This window comes from Pteropus alecto, unplaced genomic scaffold (assembly GCF_000325575.1).
Source record: "Pteropus alecto unplaced genomic scaffold, ASM32557v1 scaffold25, whole genome shotgun sequence".
NCBI classification, from domain to species: Eukaryota; Metazoa; Chordata; class Mammalia; order Chiroptera; family Pteropodidae; genus Pteropus; species Pteropus alecto.
Window position 1 is genome coordinate 16,652,943 of NW_006441955.1, and position 15,223 is coordinate 16,668,165.

A 15,223-nucleotide genomic window follows, 5' to 3' on the forward strand; every position below is an offset into this window, starting at 1 on the left:
AACAAAAAAACAGTGGCATTCAGTATGATTAACCTTCACACTCAAAACGTGGTCTGCTAAGAGAAATGCCAATTGTTCGGTCAGTCCCTGAAATTCATTTTATAAGGATTGAACTTTCCAATTATAATAATCATTAAAACAGGAATGCATTGACAAGAACCCCACATAAAATCTAAGCTTAAAGGGAAAAAATGAAATATGAGCATTATCTTGGGAGTGTACAAACAGATCAGAAAACACATGACGATAAATGGGCTCCTATCTGAGTGTTTTTATGACTTTTAAGAAGTGAGCATGAAAATAAAATCTTTATTTTCAGTTATTACCCACCAGTAAAAGAAAGTTAGGTTCACAGTTTTAGCTCTTGACAGAAAGTGATCTAAGAGGCAAATTTACATCCATCAGATACAACTAATGGACCCAACTTTTTAAAGTTCAGGCTATCTTGAAAGCTTGCAACATATCAGATATTGCTGTGTATTCTCAAGTGACAGAATGCCAGCAATGGCTGACAGTGGATAGAACTTGTAAAGTATTTTAATAGCAGGTGTTTTCTATATGTTGCTAGAAATCAAGAGGTTTATAAACATGTTACACATACAGATATGAGTTAGGATACTTTTAAAGGCTAAACGAACTGAGGAAATGAATGTTGCAATCTTGAGGGGTCAGTAGTCCATATGGACTAAATTAATACTTGCCTCTGGGTAGCAGGTATGTTTGTAAATATAAAATTATATTAGACATTAGCACCAGTGCAGAACACGCTTAGCATCATAAGATCCAAAACACCAGCACAGGTTTATCCATCATTAGAAAACCAATTACCTCCTTCCTAAGATGTCAAACTAGTAGGTAACTAGATTAATATCTCTAATCCAAATGAATAAGTTTTGTACTATACAACTTCTCTTAGAAGTATATGGGAGAACTAATCAGCTAAATAGCAGACATTCTATGACTTAAGATCTTTTTAAAAATTGGACGTTACAATACATAGAAAATTACTGAAAATGAATGACAAAAAATCTTTAAAACTTAAGTAAAATTTCTTTCCTGCTTATTAATAAATGTGGCAGAAGACTTTAAAGAAAAAAGGAGCCTAGAAAACCTGTTTATTGATCATTCTCTCTTCATAAATGTTTTACTAAGTGGAGATGCTCTGGTTCAGGAATTATTAACCTAATTTTCTAATGGAGAAAGAGGTAAAAGATACTTATCACTTTCTGTGGAATAGTCATCTATCAACTTAAGACCAAAATTAATAACAATATAGGAAATTCAGAAACAATTTAGATTTTTGGTTTATATTTCATGGATGGTGCTGTTGTTCCAATCTTATAAAGTAAAGCTGTCTGCTTTCCAAATTCCAAAATTAACATACTCTCCCCATCTCACCTTACTAACCAGTGTGACCTTTGGTTTCTTTAGGACAAGGAAGGATTAAAGGGTTGTTGATTATGGGTGTACAATTTTGATTTGGGACCTTTCACATACACAAATCATACTGAGTGGCCAGACACAGTTCAAATATTATGCATCAGCCAAATCAACTTTGTTCCACCCACCCTGTTCGAGGGGGGGAAAGCCCAACTTCCATAAACTATTTCACCTGACAGAATGTGTCTATCAACAATAAGTAGCTTAAACAACTTTCACCAGTAAGGTGTCGTGTTTGGTTTTTAAAATGGGAAAGTCACATTTTAAAAGCAAATATAGTTGAAAATGTGACTCAATTATAATTGGATCCTAATGAACCATGCAGGAACAAGGGTTAATATACCAATGTGCTCTGAATTTGTTCAAGTCTGATATTTCTGTATATAAAGATTTAGCATATAACAACTATCATGAGAAGTGAAAAGGTTTTTTCCCCAGAAATGAAAATATTAAAACTAAGTTAAAATACATAAAGTAGTTAGTATTCCACACAGCATAAAATTTGACAATCAAAGTTTACATGTCCCAGGTTGACCACGTGTGAAAATGCAAAGCGGGTATTAAAACTGATATTATGTCCAATATTTAAAACCAGTTTGTCATTGGGGGAACATCTAAATCCTTAATTAAAAAACACAAATGAAGTGAAAGCTTTAAACTGGTACACACTGTTCACACCTATATTTCAAGTTTGGAAATGCATATTTGCAAGCAGCAATACAAAATATTCATGAAGAATGCATAATCTCTGAAAATTATGAAAACATCCCTGCTACCAATACATTTCTAAATACAAAACTGACTACCATATTGTTACTTCTGTGTAGCGAGAGAAGTTCATTTTCAAAACAGATAAAATTCAGTCTGTAGGTGTGAATGGTATGAATGACAGTCTTTTTTTTTTTTTTTTTTTTTTAAATTTCTTAGTTGTTTGGGATCCTTAAGCATGCAAAACCTCAGAGAGGAGGGTCCACAAAGGAACCAGGGTGGTTTTATGGCATCCAGTTAAGCCAGAGCTGGGAATGCCTCTGGGTCATCTACATCAGGAGCAGAAGCACTTGACTGAAAAAGAAACAAACCAAAATTAATAATTCTCAATTCTTGAAAATGATTTGCCAGTGTCTACATTCAGACACAGAACTCTAAAAAAATCTTCAAGTTATTAAAAATACTAAGTAAAACGTGTCAAAGGTTTTACTTTAAGGCAAAATAATGGATCAGAATAAGACTACAAATACTTGCAAATGAGCTTTGCCCTGACAGTCTATCAAGACCTAAGGAAATTCCATAGTAGTCACAACACGGTTATTTCACTTTTCTAATAAATAACATTAAGTAGAGTAATATGGGATATGAAGATCCTTACTTTCTTAAGTATTCCTATATTTTCCCCACGTGCTAAATAAGAATGGCATCAATTTGAAAGCAGGCTAAGAAATTGATTATAATTATTTAAGCAGCACTTTTATCAATGTTAGAAAGGGACCCAACTGCCGAGTGCTATTTATAAAGTACGTATTTAAAGGTCCACATACAACACTGGCTCTTAAAAACACCTGATATCAGATGAAGAACAAAAACACAGTATCACTACACTGTTCCGTAAAATCTGTAACATTAAGTTACCATTATAATCAAACACTGAGACTCAAGCAGGTATGTCCCCCAATTTGTTTATCAGGTGTTGAGAATTCAGGGGAACATTATGGTTGTATCCTAGATAGACCACAAGAGACAATGAACTAACCCAAAGGTTAGCTCTATTAACTTTAATAATGTCTACACATTCAAAGCATGGACTTTGGCATCAGAGCAGAGTTCAAATCAATCCTCAGGGCTTCTATCAAAATATTTCTTAAGAACTTAAGTTTTTTGTTGCACAGTGCAACGGAGGCATGGAAGACTACAAAATCAAGGACAAAAAAAACAAAAAAGGTGTCTACTAGACAATCATCTACTGTAGGGGTGCCGAACCCCTGGGCCGCCGACTAGTACTGGTCTGTGGCCTGTTAGGAACCGGGCCGCACAGTAGAAGGTGAGCAGTGGGAGAGCAAGTGAAGCTTCATCTGTATTTGTAGCCACTCCCTAGCACTAACATCATCGCCTCAGCTCCACCTCAAATCATCCATCAGGCATTAGATTGCATAGGAGCACTGGTCCCTGATGCCAAAAAGACTGGGAGCCACTGATCTAGTAAGTGTCACACAATTATATAACAGATACAAGCTGAGACCTAAAAAGCAGTGAAGAGTCAGAGCAAAGGTAGTAAGTAGTTGGCATTTCAGGTAGACCCTGGCAAAGGCCAAGAGTTAACTTGGTTCTCTGTACCTGAATTTCCTCTTCTGTAAAATGGAGTATCTACGCAGTAACAAGAGTTAGATGAGAGTACATAAAATGCCTAGCACAGCACCATGACCAGCACTTAGTAGTCAAGAAATGGTGATAGTCATTCAAGTGCTTTAAACAAAAATATAATCTAAAATGCAGTTCCTTGAAAGCATGTCTACCTCTTCTTCTACTACTCATGCTCCCAAAGGACCTTGAGCAGTGATTTGCCAGAAGTCATCTTCAAATTACTTAAAAGGACAAAATAAGTCAAAATTACCTTGTCAGTCCTGCTGCCACGGTTTGGACGTCCACCACGCCCACGGCCACCTCGTCCTCCCCTGCCACCACGTCCTGGGCGGCCAAGGTCTCCAAAATTGATCTCCAGCTGAGACGTTATATCATTTGCTGGTTTCCGGAAATGATGGTCCATAACCGAATCTTCAGCATGAGCCTAAATATTTAAGTGAAGGCCACTCGGTGATTAATAGGAAAGCAATGTTGCAAATTTCTAAATGAGCCAAATATCCAACCTGAACTTTGTGTAAACAAATACATCAACACCACTACAGATAATAAGCTTTGAGATCAATCAGCTATAGTGTGATCTTGAGGAAGAATTCCTTTCTCTTTCATATTCCCAACTCAAAGTCTGGATAAGTACATTTAAACTGTCCTTCAGATTAGAACCCCATAAAGAAATCCCTCATAAAGAGACATAGATAGATGACATATAAAGTTTCTAATATTGGTAATACTAAATTTCATAATTTATAAGTTATAAAGGAAACTTGCTCTATATTCTTCCAATCATGACTTGGGAAGAAAAACTGTATAAAGACTTCTCGGAATGCTTTTCTGTTTATATACAACTTTTACACGTTCCTCCATATAAACAAGAGCTACCAATTCAAGTGAAACACAACTTTACACAAGGAAATCTTGAACAGCTGCACGTAAATAAAACCACACTTTAAATATACCAAAGGAATCATCTTAAAAATGAAGTCATGTTTGTGAAATCTAGATCCTACTTTGTGTTAATGTGTAAGCTACACGACCCAGTCTGCAAAAGCCCAAGAATTTTACACTGCTTAATGCCTAATTTCTTATATGTTTGGGATGAACTTTAATCTTCGAGTTGGACTTTTCTCATACTACTTTAAAACAGGTTTTAATTTTTAAAAATGAATGTATAATTTTTTAGAAAGGAATAATATTTTGTTCTATTACAACTATTAATAACTACCTTTAAAGTACAAATGAGTTTTGTATTTGTATCCATGTTTTCATCCCCTTAACCAGTGGTCCCCAACCTTTGTGGCACCAGGGACTGGTGCTCCTATGAGAATCTAATGCCTGATAGATGATCACCAGGAGCCAAGGCAGTAATGCTAGCTAGCGCTGGGAAATGGCTGCAAATACAGATGAAGCTTCGCTTGCTCACCTGCTGCTCACCTCCTTCCGTGCAGCCTCGTTCCTAACTAGCCACTGACCAGTACTGGTCTGTGGCCTGGGGGTTGGGGACCCCTGCTTTAAACAAACTTTAGTAACGAATTAAATATCATCTCTTAGTGCCAGATCAACCTAATTTAAATAGAGAATTTTTCTAAATATTAATTTTAAAGAATTCTAAAACAAAATGTAAATCCACAAGACCACTAGCAAATTAAAGTTAATGATATATACTTTCTAATTTTTAAATGTTTGCTATTGCAAAGCAACGATAACCATTAATTAGAAGCTTCTGTACATTTCTAGAGCACAGACGTAAAATAAAAAGTTGATATACTACTGAACCACCTCAAAGATTTTACAATAAAGAAAAAGGAAGTCTGGATGTTCAAGGCACATCCCTAAACTTTAAGGTAACTAGCAAGATAAACTGGAGAAAAGTTTTTTCTAGAGCAGGAAACAAACAGGAAATAAGGTCTCTGGTCTCAGTTCTGTCAATAACACTCAGTTCTTCACTTCTAAAGCGTTTCTTTTCTCTAAATACTTCATATTTGTTGTGGAGTTGAAGATAAGTAAAACAAAAAGAACACTTAAAATAATGTACACAACAAACTTGAAGACCTACGAATATCAAATGCAAGGGCCATAATGTGCCAATAAGGCGAGATTTAAACAAGAACTCACATCACAAAGGCAATATAACACGAAGAGCCCAAACACCTTTAAGTGTCTTAATAATGAAAAAGTGTCCTGGTTTCGAAGCTATTCATGACCAATTTTGCCTTTTATAATTTTTAAAAATTTCTAATCATATATATCATCTCATATGATTATTTCTGAAAAGCTCACTGTAAAATACTTAAAACTGGGTTACCTAACGTGATGTCTATAAAATACATGCAGAAGCTTCAGGGTGTTAATGAATCGTCTAAAATTGTATCAGCATTTTGTATATGTATCTTTTTCAAAGAAAAGTTCTGTAGGGACCCCAAAAAATTTACAAATAATCGTCTCAAAGGTGCCTAATAAATTTTTTTTCATGTTAACCTTAGCAGTTTAACTAGTTCAAATGAACAATCTTCCCAAGATGAACTTTCAAGGTCTTTAATCAGGAATCCTATTTGTTTTACCGACACCAAAACATTATCTGCAAAAGGTATGAAAAAATAATCAAGTGCTTTAATGAAGTAAAATGTGTTTTTCCATAGGCCTTGACACTTAAAAAATAATGTCTTCATTTATATTATTTTTATAGTCAATGTTTAAAACGTCACCTCTAAACCCAGAAGAATAAGTCTCTTCATCCTGTTTTATTTCATAATGTTTCCAACTTTGTTTTGGAGTTATTTTTTTGTTTAGAAAATTAAAATGTAATAAAATCCTATTGAATCTTTTTATTACAGGGTGACTTCATAACATTTCAATTCAACTTACTTTATGACTAAAATTTCATACTTACACAAGCTATAAAAGGATGCAGCACTGGGACATTCCTCTAAGAACGTGCACCAAGGCTTAAAATCAAAAGCCAACAACATATCTTTCTCAAAAATTTTCATTAGTTTCCCCGTCTCATAAATAAAATTGTAAATTAATTCTCTTGTTTTTTATATCAATCCTCAGTACTACCATTTACTGAAAAGTCTTAAGCATTATATACAACATAGGCAGACAGTTTCAAAAATTGACCAGTGAATGAAGCCACTCATTTTATTTTAGATTAAGCTACATGAAAATGCCAATCTTCAATCTAATACAAGTCTTTGAATGATTATCAGTTAGGCAAGATTAAAAAACAAAAAACCATCACAACTTTGAAAAGACCTACCATATATTTTAAACAATAATAATTGTATGATATACAACTAATCTTTTTTTGGGAAGGAACTACCGTATTAAATATAATTATGAACTGATTGAAGGACTAAATTTTTGGTATACATGATAATGTAGTTTATTTTCCTTTCTGAACAATTTATCGGCCCGAAATGATACTATGTAAGCTTTCCTTCTTTATAAACAAATTATCTATATGAAATTTTAAACCAAAAATTATAAACATAATTCAAGACACATCTGAACATTTTTGAACACCACAAAACTTAACCTTACCTCTTCACTCTTTGACTTATGAAGAACAAACCCCTTCTTCCACTGTCCATCAGCCCCTTCATTTGGTTTTCGGATATTAAATTCTACTTTTGCCCGGTCCTTATTTTGAATAGCTTTCCACTCATCCAAAGTCATTTCTTTTGGACCCTCTTCCTTTACTTCTTCAACTTCGTTCTCCCTGTGAAAAGATGTTTAAATTTTACATCAGGTAGGGGTTGACAAAAATCTACATTATTTATTATGATTATTGAGTAAGTTAATCTTGGCTGGTTGGTAATCTTTTAGGGAAGATGGTATCCAAGGACTGGAGGAACATAGTTTTCTTTGTAACCCAATGGCTAACATGTAATTTGGTAGAGACCAGGAATTCAAATCTTGTTGACTTAGTGAAAGTATGGATACCTGAAGAAAATACAATTCACCTTCATAAACTTTTAAAATGTTCATCTGTCAGTAAGACAATCTGGAACCGGCTTTACTAAACCTAAAATATACATGTCTTAAAACACTGCTTTAAAATTGTACCCTTGTTATTAAACATTGGCCCAGCTTCTCTTAAACCACATTTTTAATTTCTATAATTTCCCATAGTATTAACTATAACATATATGAGAGTAATCACCTAGGATGCCTGTGAAACCAAGTTTCACATTCTAGAATATAAAAGCACTGTTTCTCTATGCTTTAATTCAACAACACTTAAAACAAACTTTAAACGCCAAGTTTCTACTAATCCCTTATTCTATGTACTCCAACTTTCAAACCAACCTGTGTATCGCCAGGAGACAGTTTTCACTAGTAATGAAACTGCACAAAACACACTGATTTCAATATGTAATACTAAATTAGTTATTTCCAACTATACTTCTCACGTTCTATTATATATTATCCTTTTCACTTTTTGAAGAAAGCAAGCATGGGCCTAGGAATCCATTATTTTAGTCTAATCTCAATTTCCAATTGTTACCAAACAAGTTGTTTGCTATTCTGGGAGCCCTGCTTCTTTCCAAAGATAGCAGGTGATTCAGTTAGCTTTACAGCTCAAATATCTCCCTCCCACACTACTCTTCACAGTTTGACAAATTCCATCTTAGAACTTCCTAGAGCAAGTTTACACTGACTTGATGAGGTAGATCTTGGCTATCAAGTCCAACTCTTGTCAGTTTATAGATAAAAAAAAGGTCCTAGTTACTTATAAGTTATGACACAATCCAGAACAGAACTCAGTATACTTTATTATATCATGAAACCATTAACATCTATCTTTAAAGGTTATTTTTAAAGATCAAATGAAACACAACAGAAGCTCTGGAAACAATACATAAGGGAATAAAAGCTGTGTTTCTTAAAATTATCCTTCCATTACAAGATGTGATCCTGTTCTGATTTTCCCCTACTCTGGAGTAAGTAAGAGTGGAGACTACTCTAATGTCATCATCATGATCTTTAGACCAAATACCCTCAATTTCATTTCTGGGCCCTGAGTTAAGGATTTGCTTCCAATCTCCTATTAATACATGATTTCCTTCTGGTAAACATTTATAATCCTTATAGCTCACTCTCAAGCTTATTTAAACACAGGTTCTTTATTAAAGAAACAAAGTTGTGTTGAGCATTATGAAGTACTTATGTTACGTAAGGTTCGTTTAACTCACCTATGACACTGTTTACCACACAAAATTATGATTTTTGTTAGTTTCATATAAATGAATTCATATTACCCCAAGTTAAACCAATCACTTAACACCAGGTATTTTTATCTACTCTCTCCAAGAATAAATCTATTATTCCTAATTCCAACAAATCCATGAAATATGATACTCCAGTAATTATTGGTGGTTCACCGTAGGAGCAATTCTTCCTGGAGAAAAAGCAAAGTTTAAAAAAATATCCCCTCTGTGACTTATCTGAATATGCTCTGGTTAAGTATTATTGACCTAAATAATCTATTATGCAAGACTTTAAACCACAAAACTATAAAAAACGACAGCCATGTAACTGCTGCTTGGATTGATGGAAACTAGAAGGCATTAAATTTCTATCAGTATAACATTAATTTTGAAAACCCTCCCACCCCTGAATAAACAAAAACGCCAAAACTCAGTCTTTCACCTAAAAACTCAGAAAATAAAAAAGATTAAGAAAACTAGTGAATATTCTGGCCCTTTTCTCTACTCATACATTTTAAAACATGCCAATAATGCTCTGCTCTAAATTCTACGTTGTTGGAAAAAAATTTTCAAAGAGACAGAGAAATTAATTCTAATGTGGTCACGTTTTCTAGTTTTAATCTGTCTCAGAATAAAATCTGTGTAGTAACAGAATCCAAAGTTACTTTGAACTATGAGGTCTAAATACTATAATTTCTCTTATTTCAACTACTTGGTCTAATTTTTAGAAATTCCCATTTCAGATTCCAGTTCCCACTTATCCAATTTCTAGAGAGCTATCACTTGAATTATACCCTTACTTATATTATCATTACCATTTCCCCTACTAAATAAGGTAGTTAGATAAAATACATATCTTATTCCTACTCTCTAGTCTCAGGTTAAAATAGTTAATTTTTGTGCTTAGGACTAATAGGTTTTACTATTTTCTTTATCTTTTTAAGACAACAATGATAATTTCAAATAATTTTTTTCTTTCAAACCATTAGAGTCCAGTATATACATGTGCAAGACACTCCTCCTAATAGATACTCTATGAGGGACTGGGATACAATAAAAATCTATTCTGTTAAAATACCATCAAGTAATACCATTATACCTACAGGTTTTTTTCATGGTAAAAACCAAAACTGATGTCCATGTTGGAGCATTATCACTATACATAAAATCACTTACTTATTTTCAGTGTCTGCAACTGGATGTTCTTCACCTTCAGGTGTTTCCTCAGTCACATTTGACTGCTCCAAGTCACTGCAATTATAAGATATTTGTTTCTGAATGTATTTTGGGGACTCTCTAAGGAAAGAAAGAAAAAGAAAAGCATCTAGGTCCATTTACATGTAGCCAAAGAATTCTTTATACAAAAATATTTTAAAATCCTCACACTCCCTAAGAGCTTTCTCCTACTAAAGTTATGCACTAATAGACCTTTAAGAGAAAACAATTTTAAAATGTACACAGATCCAAGTTATAGAATAAGTATTTTACTCAGTGTAGCACAACAGTTCTAAAACAAAGTTCCACTGACTGATCAAATTTTTTTAATGACCAAAAAGATCAATATCTAGAAACTATTAAAAGACGCACAAGAAATCAGATTATTCAAACAGCATCAATGTAGGGTTTCACATATCCATATGAAAAGAAAAACTGTTATCACATATATTAAAATATAGAAAAATTGGTCACTTGATACACTATAAACCAAACATATCCAACAAGATATTATCTTGTAAGGAAGCAGCTCTGAGATGAAAGCATCCATTCTTGTCCCAGGGACAAATAAAATTTAATAGTTATGGGTGAACCTCTATTAAGGTATAGGATCAATTTTTTATAATTATTTATAAAAAAACAAACAAACAAACAGAATACCAACGTTAATTCATCTTTGACAGTTCCCCAGTTGTGAGATCCGCTACCTCCACGTTTGTCCTCGTGCTTCAAGCCACTGTAATGTGAAAAAGAACTAACAAAACTGAGTTAACATAATACTCTTTAGTTCTGAAAATTCAAATTTTGTTTTAGTAAAGTAGTAGATTCAAATACAAAAATAAAATAAAAACCAATATAAGACTTACGATCTATCACTTCCACTATGCCTATCAAATTCACGTTTGCCACGAGAATCAAATCCATCTCCTCGGCCCATTCCACGTCCACGGCCTCCTCGACCCCTTCCAAGACCACCACGGCCTCGGATAGGCCGGTCAATAATTGGTCTACAACAAATGAAAAATATTATACAAGCCCCAGGTTTCTAGAACAAAGAATAAAGGGAATTCATTCAAAGGCTCAAAAATACAGACACATACTTACTGGCTCATAACCCAATAGTTAAATGTGTTTCTAGGAAATAGTTAAAATAGTCTATTTCTAAACATATAAAAGGAAATCAAAACTAGGAAACTCCAAAAACAAGAAAATTATTTTGACATTCTCTATAATTTACTAGTGCATACTTTTTCATTGTTATTCAATTCACATTATAATCCAGTAAAACTGCTATTCGCCAATACATTTAATAGTTAAAATAAACACATCTAACCTGCATAATGAGTAATCAATCTGTTTTGCTATAAACAATTACCCCACAGGGGTTTCCTGTTAATGTATCATCTGGGGATAGCAAGGAAAAGAAATTGTTCATCATTTCAACTGAAGTGTTTCACTACAAGAAATATAAATTTGAACACTAAAATCTGTTACCAAAATGTCTGAAATATAGTAATGCAAACATTCAGAGGTTTCTTTGAAAAACTGATAAATGTAACCACCCAGTTACCTGGCAAATATGACCAATATATAGCTTTGTGTTAAGATGCGACTCTACAAACTGACAAAACATGAAGACATTAAAAAATCTTGCCTATCAACTGAAAATTCTCCTCCTTCACCCTTTTCTTCAAGTGGCTTTTCAAATCGTCGTTCACGAGGTGGTCGCCTTTCGGGTCTCCTATCAATTATTTTCCCTTCTCCCTGAAGCTGTTGATCAGGTCTTCTTCCAACACGTCTTATTCCTAAAATGATAAATAAGCACCATAAGCAAATTATTTTGCAACACAAAAAAACTTAGGCCTAGACTGTTAAAAGAAAAAAAAGTTGCTACTCTTTTCAGTCCACTAAGCACTTCCTGTTGAAAAAGTGCATCTCTAAACTTAACAAAGTACTTTTCAGAAATTCCTATTTAAAGACAAACTTTTCAAACTACTATTTAGTTTGCCAAGTCAGTTTTCCCCCTAAAGCATTCTCTGTAGCTGACTTGGAAGTCACTTGCACAGGTAGCTATTATTCCTCACTTTTCAAGATGAGTCTCTTATAATTTAAAATTCTAAATTTAAAGATGTTTTAGGGAAAAGATACATTTGGCTTTAAAGATACCAAAGATAATAACCAAGCAATCCCACACATTTGCTAGATAAGAACTGACCAAAAAAAACAAAACAAAACAAAAAGTCACACTATTTTATTTTATATAATCTGGGAAGAAAAAAACAACACAATGAAAGGCTGCTTATTTTATGAAATTTCAAAACTGAAAGGAAAACAAATGGCACTTGGGAATACAACTCTGTATTTCTGCTATTTAACCAGAAAAAAGCACCATCCACCATCTTCTATTAATTTTTATATACATGTATACATATACACAACACACTTAACTTTAAAAAATAATCTCATGTAACCACTAGGAAATACTCATTATTTTATTATTATGGATAGAGAGCTTTTTCTTTTGGTTTGTGCTTACAAGTATCTGTTTCTAAAGGATCTTTAAGTTGATCCACCCTGGTTCTTTCTAAGAAAGTGGAGCACCATCAGGACCTACACAGTTGTTCAGGTGCTCGTTACTAGAGCCAAATGGTAAATATCAACAAACTCTTCAATGAAATTTTAAAGTCCATTCCACATAAACTCTCAGAACATACCACAATTGTTAGATCTTACACCAAGGCATTTTAAATATATTTCATCAGATGTATAGTGTGTTGGGGCGGGGCTATGTAACCAGTCCTTATAATGATATCCAAGCCAAACACACCCAAATGAACAATGTCTTGCTTCTCCACCCAATATTCAGGATTAGACTTACAGAAAAGTAACTTACTACATCTACCCAATAATTGACACTTAAAAACGCAAACTTCTAGATTAATTTATCTGTAGTCACAAGCTCACTTGATTTTCACTAGATTCCAGGCTTTTAATATTAAAAAACCAAAAACACCCTGGTCTACTCAGTGATAATCTGTGGTGTCAATTCTTAAATTCTTCAACTGACAAAAGATAAGCTATGAAACTAATTCTTATAAATATTAAATATATATCTAATATACGTCTAGCACTGTGCCAGCAATTATATTCAAAGGCAAGGAACACATGATCAGGGTAACAATCCTTCCCACAAGAGGAGGAGATTATTTGCAGGTCTATCCCCAATGCCTAGAACATCGACTCACCTCAGGATCTACCATTCAACATTCTCCCTTTATAAATTTGTTTTATGAAATTTAAGGTCAATGTGCTCTGCAACACTGATCTAAAGAAAATGCTGGTAGTCAATATGGAAGATTTCCCAAAGAAAGACTACTGAATAGCAAACTCAGTCCTGGTTATAAATTTAGAAAATAATCTCCTACCTACATAAATTAAAACACTAGTCTCCAGGTAAGTGCTCATTTCGAAGGTGTGCTTTAAGACCAAAACTGAGGGATTTAAACTATGCTTTATGCTCTGAACATTCAAAATGGGTGACACACCTACCTGGAAGATTTTAGATTTATACTCAGACTCAATTTTTTCATGTGCTTTCTTTGGATTAGTGTGATCAAATACATAAAGTCGAGCATAGTTTAAATAAGTACAGTAGCCAATGCTCCTTAACACAGAAATTAAATTATTTATTCAGTTGTGCTACAGGTGGCTATAAAGCTTAGCTGACTAAATAGATATTTGACCTAAGCATGTATACATGCTTTCTAATACTCCAACTCGTGCTTAATCCCAACCTGTAATTTTAATACAAGAATTCTTGTTTTAGTCACTACCTCAGTTCATTCCAAGCCTCACAAAAATTCTATAAAAAAAAATCCTAAACCAAAACCTAACACAGTTGTTTTGATTTTACTTGAATGCTCACTAAAGCTAAGAAAACTTTCAGGAACACGTGCCAGTAAAGGGTAATTTCAACTTTAATCACAGAAAAACAATTTTAAAGACTGAGTTTTGGTCCTACACCTACTTGTTATGTATGTTTTTCTCATCCTCAACTGTTCTACTTTTTCATTCACAAGACAAACTCGTAGTGAGTAAAAACGCAAAAAATCGAGCTTAAGACAATCCTGTGAAGTTTACCGTGGCCTAGAAGCAACTATTACCCGCCAATGAAATCCTGACCATGCTTCACGCACATGTAGAGAAAAAACCACAGTCAAAAGAACTCTACTTGAGCTAACGTGACAGCCTGTCTGCACTCATTTCACCACGAGGCCTGGGCCAAGCCACATCATATGAAAAAAGAGTGCGGGGGATCGGGAGAAAAGATCGTGACACGAGGAACGATCCTCAGAATTTCCTGCAACCACCAATCTTCATTCAGAATTCTCGCAATCGAGTGTAGTCAAATTTCTCTTTTTTCCCAACAGTAAACTCGCTCTAGTGACTTTTAAAGTTTAACAGTTGAGGGGGTAATGGGGGGGGGGGCGGTGGTACAATAAAGAACACGTGGCACTTAAAACAGCAGCTTATTCCAGAATATCACATAGCGTCGAACACTTTAGGAGCATGGTGTAAACTCCGACTCCAGCTTTTCACTAGGGTGCTCACCGCCATCGTGGGACAAGATGGCTGGACAGAAATCTAAAACAGACAAAAGCACCTCAAAGCAGCACTCTGAGGGAGACCTCTGGGCAGGAAGAAGCTGGGGACCCCACGCTTCCCCATAACCTCCGTCCATGCGCTGGCTTGCGGAATCCCGCGGGAAGGAAACAACCTCCCGGGATCCCGAGCACGCTTGAGGAGCGGCTTATCTACGGACCACGCTCCTCCGCTCAGAACCTGAGGCGGGAAGGGGGTGGCTCCAGGAACCCTGCAGGCGGTGGTTTGAACTTGGGGCTAGCACGCTCGCGGGACCCGGCTTTTGTCGTGTGGGGAAAACCTGAGGAAATCGGCGGCAAAATATCCCGCGGACGCTCGGAGCTCGAGACGCAAAAGATAGCCGC

General features: G+C 34.8%; 1 protein-coding gene across 4 annotated transcripts in view; it reads right to left on the minus strand.

Annotated features, from left to right (window-relative positions):
• Nucleotides 1-289: 289 nt before the first annotated feature.
• The window catches only part of SERBP1 (SERPINE1 mRNA binding protein 1), a 15,408-nt gene continuing 474 nt past the window's right edge, over nucleotides 290-15,223 (minus strand). The window contains exons 2-8 of one of the 4 annotated variants that reach the window (XM_015595134.2): nucleotides 11,872-12,036; nucleotides 11,084-11,224; nucleotides 10,882-10,971; nucleotides 10,179-10,253; nucleotides 7,333-7,510; nucleotides 4,046-4,219; nucleotides 290-2,502 (exon numbers count right to left, since the gene is read on the minus strand). In XM_015595134.2, the coding sequence (XP_015450620.1) occupies nucleotides 2,446-2,502; nucleotides 4,046-4,219; nucleotides 7,333-7,510; nucleotides 10,179-10,253; nucleotides 10,882-10,971; nucleotides 11,084-11,224; nucleotides 11,872-12,036 (880 nt within the window). In that variant the 3' untranslated portion in view covers nucleotides 290-2,445. Of the gene's footprint in view, nucleotides 2,503-4,045; nucleotides 4,220-7,332; nucleotides 7,511-10,178; nucleotides 10,299-10,881; nucleotides 10,972-11,083; nucleotides 11,225-11,871; nucleotides 12,037-15,223 lie in introns of all 4 variants that reach the window. The other 3 variants (XM_006919305.3, XM_006919303.3, XM_015595132.2) reach the window with 3 other exon arrangements.